The sequence below is a fragment of the Atractosteus spatula genome, chromosome 1 (genome assembly GCF_055471065.1).
Source record: "Atractosteus spatula isolate fAtrSpa1 chromosome 1, fAtrSpa1.hap1, whole genome shotgun sequence".
Taxonomy (NCBI): domain Eukaryota; kingdom Metazoa; phylum Chordata; class Actinopteri; order Semionotiformes; family Lepisosteidae; genus Atractosteus; species Atractosteus spatula.
This window is the reverse complement of record NC_142706.1, coordinates 23411952-23424842: the sequence shown is the minus strand read 5'-3', so window position 1 is coordinate 23424842 and position 12891 is coordinate 23411952. Positions and strand designations below refer to the sequence as shown.

The 12891-nt window shown below is 33.5% G+C and overlaps 1 protein-coding gene across 2 annotated transcripts in view; it reads right to left on the bottom strand.

The window, feature by feature from the left end:
* gabra4 (gamma-aminobutyric acid type A receptor subunit alpha4) overlaps positions 1-12583 on the bottom strand; it is a 70220-nt gene extending 57637 nt beyond the window's left edge. The window contains exons 1-7 of one of the 2 annotated variants that reach the window (XM_088915438.1): positions 12285-12583; positions 11950-12068; positions 7347-7414; positions 6694-6914; positions 6498-6580; positions 4997-5140; positions 4518-4670 (exon numbers count right to left, since the gene is read on the bottom strand). In XM_088915438.1, the coding sequence (XP_088771564.1) occupies positions 4518-4670; positions 4997-5140; positions 6498-6580; positions 6694-6914; positions 7347-7414; positions 11950-12068; positions 12285-12370 (874 nt within the window). In that variant the 5' untranslated portion in view covers positions 12371-12583. The remainder of the gene's footprint in view (positions 1-4517; positions 4671-4996; positions 5141-6497; positions 6581-6693; positions 6915-7346; positions 7415-11949; positions 12069-12284) is intronic. The other variant, XM_088915447.1, reaches the window with a different exon arrangement.
* Positions 12584-12891: the final 308 nt, after the last annotated feature.

Here is a 12891-nt window from a genome sequence, read left to right as displayed (position 1 = left end):
AGACAGCAGAAAAAGATACGTGTATCAGATACATGAGAATTCAAGCTTTTTTATTTACGCTAAGAAATAAAAAAAAATAAAATGTAAAATCTTTAAAAAAATTTTAAATTTTTTTAAGTCTTTAAAATTTCTTTATCACACAGTAAAAAGTCAAAATTCCGGGGTGTCTGTATATCAGAGAATCAGATTTCAGGACCGGAATTATCCATTTTATAATAGGGAATATAGCATGGAATCATGTATCTAAAGAAATTAATAATGATATTAATTTAAGGATCTAAATATCTAAATATATGTATCTATATAGCAGGCAGTATTACTGTATTCCACTTTCTTTGTAAACACGGAAAAACAGATTCACAACGCAAAGCTGTGTCAGTATTCTGTGTTAAAAAAATTGGTTTGAACACCATGGGTGCTGTTTTTAATAAGCTGCTGAGTAAAGAATGGGAATGTTCTTGCTGTCAGTAGTGTTGTGTATATAGTTTTATGTACAGGCTGCGAAAACATTCACAAGTAGAGGTCTTTAAAATTAGGTTGTTTTTTTTAATTCTTAAAAAATAAAGCAAAAACAAGATATAATTATGTGTTCCTGCTTAGACATTGCACGACTTTAAAAGCTGTAAAAACAGGTTTCGATAGTTAATAACCACTTTTTATCCGCGCAAAAAGGGGTGATTTTTATTCCTCCTGATCAGCTTAGAATCCCTGTGTACGCTCTAAGGCTTTTACTTCTTAATTAAATGTTTAAAATACACGTTTCCCATAGAAAAAATCATATTTTGTTGTCTTCCTGGTATGTAGAAGAGATCAGCAGGTCTTTTTTTCCTCAATCACAGGCTCTGAAAACAGCGTGCCGCCCACTGCGCTGCGTCAGAGGAGGAGGCGGCACCGAGAGAGGGAGGAAACGCTAAACTCAGTATTGCACAATGGCCGTAAAGCACCAATGGCGTCTGCATTCATAAAAAGATGCATGGAAAGATTACAGATTTTAATCGTTTTTAATTTTGTTATACATTTTAGAAAAGTTTAATCTAAACATACACCACAAAACTATTCTCGATTGTATTTCTGAATGCTATGTTACACTTAGTTCATTGTTTTAAATACATTTTAATACATACATTAGTAATCAATAATATTAAATTTAGCACTGTAATAAATTGTGCTAATAATACATTCTATTCTACTCTGAGAATGTAGGGGGGAGGAAAAATGCCCGTGGTCTTTTCACTGATAAACTTGTATTAACAAAAACTACAGTATGCTTAAGAGTTGTTAAACCATTTTTTTTTTCTGCACAGCCAGCCCTGCTAGAGCACCACAATTCACACTCAACCACATCACAGATCACACATCAGTCCCAGTGTGTGAGATCTTGCTGTTTGATCTGTGCTTGATCTTTGATCTGAGCTTTAATAGAGAGCTTATCTCTATTAATATATTAATATCGTATTAAATGCAACTTTTTTGTATAGATGACACTTTTCTAAAATGTATTTAAAAATAAAAACGATTACAATTGGCACGACTGTAGCTTTTTCACGAAACCTCCTAGAGTTACGAAAACACTTGCTGTGTGTACATGTGGCTGTTTTCACAGCCTTAACTATGTCATTTTTAAGCCATTTTTTTGACCATGCTCGAATATTCTTCTGTCCATATCTTTGGAAGGAAAACACAGAAAGCCTTCAAACCAAATGCATTTTAAAGACCACGACATGGGAAAATGTTCACAGCCTCCACATAAAACTATAAGTGAGCTAATTCTCTTTTTTTAAACCTCCAGTTTTTCATCGATGCATATTACGCACTTAGTGGAACCCAGAGGGGACCGCTGTGTACACATGTTCATAATGCGAGAAATACTGCTCAATATGGCTTTGTGCAAAAAACCCGTATATCACCATAGGAATCAGCGTAGCCTGAAACGACTGAAACGTTGTGTTGTCTTTCTTCTCTTTTCAGCATGGAATAAACCTATTACTTGTTCCTTTGCAGCCTATACATGCTGTACACGGCTACTGACCTGTATTAAACCTATTTCATTCAATAGTTTAAACTAAGTGTTAAGTGCTATGAGGAAAAAAAGTCTCAGCAGGAGCACATCTGCAATAGAAAGCAACCGGTTTGACATGTACAGTAAAATGTGACATCTCTGGAGCGTCGAGTATATATCCAACAGTGTGAGCTCATCTGCAAGGCTATTAAGGTTAACTGAGTTACTGTAAAAGTCCGGGTGTGGCGAGTTTCTACTGTCCCCTGACTGTCTTGGCCGAAAGGAACCTGTCTTTCATTGGAAGACAATGAACCTATTCTACTCGTACATGAGAATATACTATAAATACACCAAGGGATTGGGCTGAGTTCACATTACAAAAAAATCTGCGAGTATATAGTATGGAGACAAAGACTTTTTACGGGAAGAGACGTGGTGCTTCAGCTGCCTGCGCGTGTTAAACAAGAGAGTGTGGTGTTACTTTTTGTCAATGAAAAGTGTGTGTGTGTCTCTCTGTACTCAGCTGTACTGAAAAATAAAGCACTGATTTTCATTCAACGAGTGCCTGAGTCACTGTGTCCATCCTATATAATAATGCCACAATATTATAAACGCCCCTTAGGCTGGCTAATCGAATTTTTTAATTTAAAAAAAAATAAAAAATGAGATGTAATGATGTGTTCCTGCTTAACTTAGAAATTGCATGACTTTAAAAGTGATAAAAACATGTTTAAATAGTTAATAACCAGTTTTTGTGCACGAAAAACGGGTGATTTTTCTTCCTCGTTATCAGATCTTTCTTGGGAAAATGTCTTTCTTACCTGATCCACAAGGTACAGGTTCCTGCTAGATATTCAGAGGGAAAGACGGTGACGTCACTGCACAGGCAAGCAGACACACCCTCTAATGTCAGGCGTATGCGTTAAATATATTTAGATCTTTGAATTAATATCGTTATTGATTTCTTTAGCCTCACAACATTGTCCAAAGAAATGTTTATTTTTTTAAAAGAAAACTCATAGTGATAGTTGAATATGAACACCTGACCTCACGCTTATAAGTCAGTCACTTAAACCATCACACCACTGACGCAGGCACATGAGAAACACTGAAACAGCCGTATACATATCAATAGATATGTGTATATACTACTGTTTGTGTTACAGTACATGAATACAATTATATCATTATTAATTTCTTTAGATACGCAATTCCATATTATATTCCCTATTTATCAAATTCTAAAAGTATGCTTTTGTTTACTCTGTTATCGACCGTATTCGCAGAAAAGCTTAAAACTATCACTTTTCTCACAAAGTACTGTATATAAACGTACAGTAACATGGGTAGAAGGATCACGTAAAAATGTTTCCGAAATAACCACATGTAAGACTTTGATGCTTAAAATGTTTAGGGAGAAATGGAATACTGTTGTGTATTTGTTCTTTAAAATACCAATACCAGTAATATACAGTTTACATAATATGTTTCTGTTCCTAAATTAATATCGTTTATGACCTTCAGATGCGTTATCCTCCTATTCTTTTTATGCTTAGCTACTAAAATTTCTCTTTAGTGATAAAATTCCATATAAATATTCAATACTAAGTGGATTAAAATGTGCACAGTAAAGAGATTAAATGATTAAATCTTTTCACTACCGACCAATGCACCACGAGTGCCCCTGTCGGTCATTTTGGCCAGTCAACCACGTACCGTGGTACGCCGCAGTGGTTTGTGTGTAGATGCGTGCGGTACGGGTTTGTACAGCAAACTTTAAATGGCTGCATCTGTACACTTAATACTTAATGATCATCTGGTTTGTCTCTATGACTCATTTCATTATTTGCCTTGCCTGGACCATCATATTTTTGGGCTGCTGCTCTGGTTTCTACTCTGGCACTTCCTATGCACGTTTATACAATATTTTCAACAGTAGGCCATGAAAAACTGTAGAAGCTCCTCGGTCTCACCACCAACATCAGTGACACAGCTACAAATTACAGTTCAACAATGAAGCATGCAACAGAGGTAGAATGCGACTTTGAAAAGCTGGATTTATAATGCCATACATGATATCTGTTGGAAGCTATTACTGGCAAGGAATTGTTTTCCAAAACTCTTGGTAATATAGTAGTGTACTGTACTGTACTGTACATACTGTTTTAAGTTATATTAATAAAGAGTTTGTTTCTTTAAATAAGATGAATTAGTCAAATATATCAAGGTTCTTTAGTGACATTTCAAATTAATTATTTAAAATAAACAACTATTCCAGGACTGCTTTTAACAGCATTCTCCATTATGACATTTATAGTGTATACACTATTATTGTTTTGTTACTGTTCATATTTGTTTAATCAGGTTCAAAATTTCTATAGACAAAACTAAACGCTAAGGCAATATAAATTCTTTAAAAATTATAATAAATTTAATTTCACAGAAGACTTACAATTTGCATTATAATAGACAACTTTGCCCTCAATAAAATGTATAGAGCTTTATGAATAATACATACCAAATACGGTTCTTGCAGGGACGGATTCTTTATTTATCCAAAATGACACTTGAGAAAGGATTACTGTCATAATGCATGGAATATATGTCTGAATCATAAAGTAGCCCATTTTCCGTCTCAGATGAAAATAAACTGTCATCACAATATATTCACCTATAAGATAAAAGCTTGATTACTTCCATAAATAAAAAAGCAATAGCCAAGCACTTAAGCAGATACATATCTTAAATTGCAAGTATAAACAAATACTTCAAAACTACATTTTCTTTAATCATACAAACATTTCTGTTACAATGAAAGGATATTTTGCATAGAATACAAGAAATAAATTAACATTGATTATATTTTCAATTGTTATAGAAAATAAACGTTTAGTACCTTTTTAAAACCAATTTATAATTTTTAATTAAACGTTTCAAGAACCTGATTATTTCTAGCATACTGTAGCACTCCCTGAAAGCACATAAATAAGACATTACCTGTAATTGATTTCACAGTTTCACTAGAAACAGTCTGTCCAATCAGATCATATTGTACTAAGCTTGATGATTCTTCAGGAACTTCCACTGAATTTTGTGGTCCTTTGGTCCAGGTATAGATCATTTCAGTTTTGGGATATGCATCTGCAGTACATTTTTAAACATGAGTTAATGGATCAATGCTTTACTAAAGAAAATACATCCACAAAAATCCACTCCAACTCCCTAGTACTTTTCAAATACGTTTAACTGTTTTAAAGGTAATCCCTTTTAGAATAAATATTTTTCTCTAGACTAATGAATGGCTAAATAACACTGAAAAAATGTTTTTCAGTATGAATAGTACACTCATACTGAAACTGTGTCGATTTAAGTCTTAAGAACTCATTTGTTGTTGTTGTAAAATGCAACCCATTAAATGTGTATATTGCAAGAAATGTTTTCTGTTCTGTTGTAATTACATTGATCCACTTTTAAGGATATAAAAGGAAACAAAAAAATATCTTGGTATGCACTATAGATGCATAAAGTATGAAAATTAATTTTATATGTTCTAAACATTTCTAATTTTTTTATTAGATTTGGGGAACAATACTAGATTAAGTTAATTCTGTTAAGTATTCCTCCTCTGGAATTCTGGATAACATTATTAAAAGCAGAAATATATATGTTCAAAATGCTACTACTGTACTTTCATCACAAGTTATGCAGGGATACTGGAAAGCTCAATAGGTCCACATTAACCCTGGGAAGCACATGCAATTCTAACCTTTTGAGACACAATAACACAATAAGCTTCTGTGCTTCTTTATTTGTATTCTAAGGACTGGCAGAATTGTAGGAAGGAGATGCTTAACACAAAGATAATTTTAATTGTAATTACTACATAAAAAACAGAAACAGTAAGATACATCAGAAAAAATTCAAAAACATTCAGACTTCCTAATTTCTGTTTGTTGTGCAACTATAACATTTGTTGACAATGCTTTTTTTCCCTTTCCTATCCTTAAATCAAAAATGCTTAAGCAAAATGTCAAAGTTATCCATAAATTGTAATCATTCATTGTTTCTGTAATGAGGTGCATACAGTATACATCTGACCAATGGACATTACAGAGAGAACAAATGTGTGTGTATCTCTACACCCCCTACCCCCAGGGAACATTCAGCCTATTTTCCTTTTTACCCACATTGACGTCATTGCCTGAAAGAGTATGCTAAAATGCTTGTGGTGAAAGTCTTAATTTTATTGGTTCCAGTAACTAAAACATCATAACTATACAGAAATAAGTGCTAGGGAGTAATTAAGTAGCATTATACTTTTTATCCTTTATTTTATTATTCATAGTGACTTATTTTCAAATAAACTGCTTTTCTATCAGTAAAGCAGATCCCTACAGACAGCATGCTTGTCAACTGCAATCAACCAAAAAGCATAAGAAGTAATTCACAATATTCCCACTTTTTCAGTGTTTTTAAATCATGTTGACATTCAACTCACAGCTTCCAAACTTAAGAGGGCAAGCATGTCCATCCATTGGGAAATCCACAAGTCTCATTGGACACTCTGCACTTATTGTAAGCCTGGAATCAAAAACATGATTTTAATGTGTGACACAGCTGACATAAATGCCTTGAATGGTAAAAAGCTTATTTTCTAATCTGTAAAATGAACAAATGATAAGAAAGAAACATACCTCATAGTGTACAGAATAGTACCATTTCTCATGATTCTGAATAATTTGTTTGGAGCTGTCATGTTATGAGAGACAGACTTTTTTCCATTTCTAAAGAAAGTATCAGGTGTCCACACTTTTGTGACCATTAAGTTGTTTAGCCTTAGGATTTCAATGGGGCCGTCATATTTTAATCTTTTGTCTACCCATGTTTGGCGAAAAAAAACATCCATTGTATATTCCTACATTAGGAAAACAGAAAAAAAATAAAATGTTTACAGAACACTGATTCTAAAAATCTTACTATTTCTGTTTTGAATGCTCACAAAATAACTGAAATTGTTTTCTGGTTACATTAATAGATCATTTTAAATTAATTTAAAGTTTATTACATAAACATAATTTTTCAATGATATAATTCAGTGCTTCTATGAAATTTTACAAAAAAGAAATACAATGCAACTAATTTATTTTTCATAAATCCCTATTATGTCATACAAACAGAATATTTTTAAATAGCACGACAGCACAATATGAAGAGAATGATGCAATTTTTAAACTGCAAGATCTTTGCATTGTCTTCAGACTCATTACTAATCATCAATTTTTATCAAATTTATAACTTAAATTTGCAAACAAATTAGTATTGGAAAAATAAATGTAAAATAACTTACCATTTCAACATCAGAAACTGGTCCAAAGCTTGTTACATAAATATCTGTTTTAACTTCTGTAACTGGACCTAAAACATTAATTACATAATGTATGTAAATCTTGAGAAAAAACAATGTGTAGTATCAGTAAAAGTAGAAGCTACAAAAAATAAATGTACATGTATGTTCTGTTGCCATTGTTTTGTAAATCGCAAAACAGTTGTACAATAACAAGCTGCTTTGCCATTTACAAACTTTATTGTGCCACTTTTAAAAACGGAAATGTCCTCAAGCCTGTTAATTTAAGAAAATAAAAGAAAAATCAGTGAATTATAATGTATATTTAACATATACATATAGGCTGTTTTGCCATTGTGAAAAATTAGTTTTCAGATTAATGTAAAACTGATTTCAGGTGTGCAACATTGCTTTGGCAAGTCACACAATCCTTTGATTGGGGCTCATCTGTCTCAAATAATAGTGGGTCATGTGATTTTACTGAATACATCTGTCTGTATACTCTCTCAATAAGATAGGGAATTTCAAGCAAAGGTTCAGCAGAGAAGACCAAAGGGCTTTCGCTGAAGATTGTGAAAAAACACAGATCACGAGAAAGGGATACAATATTTCAAAAACTGAATGTTATTTTGAGCAAAGTGAAATTGATTATTAAAAAAGAGAAAATTAAACCATAGCACTCAGCTTAGCCTAGAGACTGTCCCTCCAAACTGAGCAGACAGACAACATAAAGACAGTTTAGGGATGCCATTGTAAGGTCAACAGCAACTTGAAAAGAGCTACAGAGCTCAAATGGGAGAAGATGAGTCTATAATATCCTGGTTGCTCCAGTATGGCATTCAGGAAGGTAAGATAAAGAATGTAATAGATATGGCAAACATGTGGCTAAATGTTTGTGGTCAAGACAAAAACTGGAACCTTTTGGTCTAAATGTAAAGCATCATATCTAGTACAAACTCATTAGAGTGCACAGCACTCAATTAACACCATTCCTACTGTCATGGCATTAAAGTATAACGTTATGGGACTGCTTTTCATCAGGAGGGACTGGAAAGCTTGTCAAGACAGGGGAAAATGGATGGAGAAAAGTACAGGAAAATTTTAGAGGAAAGTTAAATTGTTGATTGATCCTGCTAAAGACCTAAAATGAGGTTGAAAATTCACCTTTCAGCAGAATAATGACCCAAAGTACAAGACCAAACTACACTGAAGCGTAATAACAAAAATAACATGAACACCCTACAGTGGTCCCATCAAAGTCCTCACTTGAATCCCATTGAAAGTCTATAGCAAGACTTGAAAATTACTGTCCATCAAAGTTCCTTAAACTACTTGGCTGCACTTGTACAAGTTTGCAAAGGAGAATAGGTGAAACTTGCACCATCCCAGGTTGTAAAGTTGGTAGAGGCCAAAAAGATCACAACTTTAATCTCTGCCATACTTACTTCTACCAGGTATTGACTCAGAGAGGTCAATACTTATGCAATTAACATATTTTAATTTTAGATTTTTCTTTGCAGTTTCTGCGGACATTCAAATTATTTCATCCATAAAATTGGTCAAATTGAACATTAACATTTTGATTAATTCACTTTGTAAAAACACATATATAACATTTGTAGGCAATGGATTAAGGTAAATACTTTTGCAAATCACTTTAAATGTATTAACATGTTTATCATTTAAAAACACCTAAGTAATAAAAATCTCTCAAATTTTTAGATCTGGACTTAGCAGTATCACCTTACTGAACTTATTCTACTATGTAACCTGTATTGGTTTTACTTCTTTAAGTTAACATGATGAGTATATGTAATACTTTAGTGACTACAAAATGATTTATTAATCAGCCAGAAAATTATTAAAAACGAATATTCCTGTTTTCTCAAAGTACATGCTTTGAAAGCATTATAACTATATACTTTACAGCTTTCAGTCCTTACAGTTTGCTTCATTTGACAATTTTGCTATAATCAACTCCTTATATTTTAACTGATCATCAGCAGCATCAATATTGGAATTAATGAGGTGGGTCTGTCAAAACTGTGGAATGGAACAGGTTCAAGCTGAATATCAACACTACAGTTTAGTACAATAAATATAGTGGCCATTAACTGTGACCATTCATAATTTTGTTATTCATAATTTATTAATTGAAATAATTACTAGTTTGATTGTTCTAATTTATTCCTCTCTAAAGATACTGTCTCAAATAATAAGACTACAGCCTTCATCTCCTGCCGTATACTGTGCAACAAAATCTTAAATAAACTTAGATACATTTATTTTTAGTTAAACCTTTAGTTACCTTTGGCTCTTGACTAAAATGGTGATGAGCTAGATTCTTTTAAAATAGTTTAATCAGTGAAAATTACAGATTATTGTATATGTATAATTGCAATTCGACTGCATATCCTAAAATCAAATTGAGATAAATAAAACATGGATAACCATAAATATATACCAACATTATACCAACATAAATATATACCAACGTTTGTACAGCACAGTTAGTTCTAGAACTGGCCTTATTCCTGGTAAATGCTAAGTAAACTGAATACTTTGTAACAACTGATACAACACAACACCATGCTTATTTAAAGTGGAAAAGCTCAACAACTTTATCGTGTGGCATTATACAGTAGGTCATCCCTGTCACAGAACCTACTGTATATGGGATACCTGTTAAGTGGCTTTACTAGAGGTCTTTCACGGGGATCAACTGCAATTTGCATATGAAATGATGAGTACTTTTAAGAAAGTTGTTGTCCAGGTTCTTACTACATATGGAACACAACTCTGGAATGGCAAGCATGTTTGTGTAATCTTCAGTCGAATCCCACAAAAGCACCCCTTTAAACTTGCTTCCCAAGTCTAGCTTAAAGAGATTCTGTGTCAGGAACAGAAAGACACCCTGCTGACTAGGATCACTGATCTTGTACACACAAAGTGTAAACATCTTTTAGTCCTGGACAACACAAATTATAAACAAACTACAAACCCTACTGTTACTAATATTTAGAATGTTTTTTCTGAGTCTTGACATTTTTATATCAAATGTCTGCATACACATAAACATACATACTGTACTACCTTTTCTTTCTGCAATTGAACATCAACAGTCAATTCATTGCTTCTTTCAGTATACACATACTGATGTAGTAGGCTACCAGTATTATGGTAATCAGTTTTCATCCATCTTCATGACTAGACAGCTTTATAAAGAGTAACATTTGCTGTTTTTTGACAAAACAGAATCTTGTGAATTGTGACAGTGCTACAGTATATTACTGTACCTTCTGCACTTTCAGATTCTGTTTATTCTTGTGACAATTTCAAAATGTGCTGTGTGATGAGTCCATACTGTGATAAATTGGTAATCACATCTTTAGCAAGTTTTGAGTTTGGGACTTTTTAAGTTCTTATAGTTTCTAGGCAACCAAATTTATTTATTTCTTCCCTTGATGGGATGCAACAGCTGAACTATGAAACTAGAAAAAGGGCTCGGAAATGAAACGTTAATCGACTGTATCATTAGTAGCATTAACTCTTTACAGCTAATTCGCAGGTTTCATCTGCTTAACTACGTTGATGATATCTAGGACAACAAGCGCATTTATGAGTTACGATAGTACGTTTTTTTTCTAAATGTAGAAAAACAACAGCAGCTGGTAGTGCTGCAGGTAGGCACTGCCACATTGCTTAGCTTGGCAACCAACAGGACAAGCAATCTCTAACACTAACTGGTAACGGAAGATGAATTGTTATGCAAACTGCATGTGTCCACGAAATAGACAATATTTCCACGAAGAATTCTAGATTACTTCTGTACCACTACGTTTTATATAACCGAATAAAAAATCAGATAAAATCGTTTAAACTGTAAAACCTTCCGGGACATAAGCAGATTACCAGCTATAATGCAATGTTTAGTTTCCAAAGGAGATACGTGTACGTGTAATTGTTATTAGAAGTTGAAGACAATACAGAAGGAAAAAAACATCCCTCACTATTAATTGTTTGTAGCTGTTTTATTCAAATAATCACATTATTCATCTATAATCACATAGTAATCGAATACAACACGTTTCTGAGGCAAATACTTCACGCTCCTGCTGCCGTCGTGCACGGTTTAAACAAAAAAGAACATCTGCACTCGCTGTCCTTAAATTGAGCATTAAGCAGTATATTTCCGATTATATAACATTTATATCTCGATTTTTGACTATAGAGATTCTTCTTAAATAAATATACGAATAAAGAAAACAGCCCTTCTATCAAAATCCAAAGTCGCCTCCCCGAAAGTTTATACCCTTCCATGCCGTTTGCAAATTCTGTATATAAACAGATCTCAGTCTTCTTGATGCAGCTTCCTAAGCTAAACGCCCTTACCTTATTATTATTATTATTATTATTATTATTATTATTATTATTGATGCATACGTCTTTATCCAAAATCCTACTCTCATATCCCGCTCGAGAAGTTGTCTTTTACTTTCGTCTGACAAATCATTTACTCTTTTTTTTTTTAGCTCTGTCCTTTCTTCACACAAAGTGGATCGACTACTTGGGAAAAGAAACTACTTATTAAGGTTTCGGAACATACCCCCAAATCCAGGTCGCAGCCTGTTGTCATAGCCATCCAGAAGTCGATCTAATATGCGAGTGAAATTTTCAGGATATAATTTCTCATCCTTTCTGACCTGTCCAGAGCTTTTCTTTATACTGCAAAACAGATATAAATTGTGCCATACATATATAGCCGTTGACAACAAACGATTCCTACATATTACTAATAATGTTATCATCTCTACTAATAATACTATTATTACTACTTTTATAGTCAAGGTAGTAATCTGATATACTAAAGCATAAACCACAGTGATCTAGTAAATAAAAGGTGAAATTGACCAGTGAATCAGATAGCTTTTCAGCACTCACCATGCTGTCACGCAGAGAAAGTAAATCAGAGTGGAAATGTAACTGGAGGACATCGCAATCACCATCTCCTTCTTGGCAGAAACCATCTTTGCATGCCATACTTTAAGCCTGTTCACATTTCCCCTCACCAAATGTCTTGTCCCGAGGAAAGATTATAGCCGAGAAGAAATCAACAGAACTGTATGAATCGAACGCCTGCATTTCCCGCAATCTCTTTTGGAAAGGAAAAAAAAGCTCGCTTGTGCTGAAGATCCTACTTACTGTTATCTTGCTTGTTGTCGCCAGACAAATGTGCCCCAGCCCGTAACTCTGTTGGTGGCGAATACCCAAAAATAACCATCTTTTTCACATGATCGTATTACTTGAATGATCAACAGACTGGAGGTGACACAAGCATATGCTCCGTTTTATTTTAAAACTGGGTTTTGCCTCCGTAGCACAAAAAATCCGATTTTTGGACCGTCAGTAATAAAATTCATCATCGTTCACAAATATGCATTGATCATGGGTTACACATTTCACGTGTATTTAAGTTACACTTAGCAATTGTTTATCGGTAATTTCAATGCATCTACTGTAGCACCATTTGTTTACCTACAATTCAAGG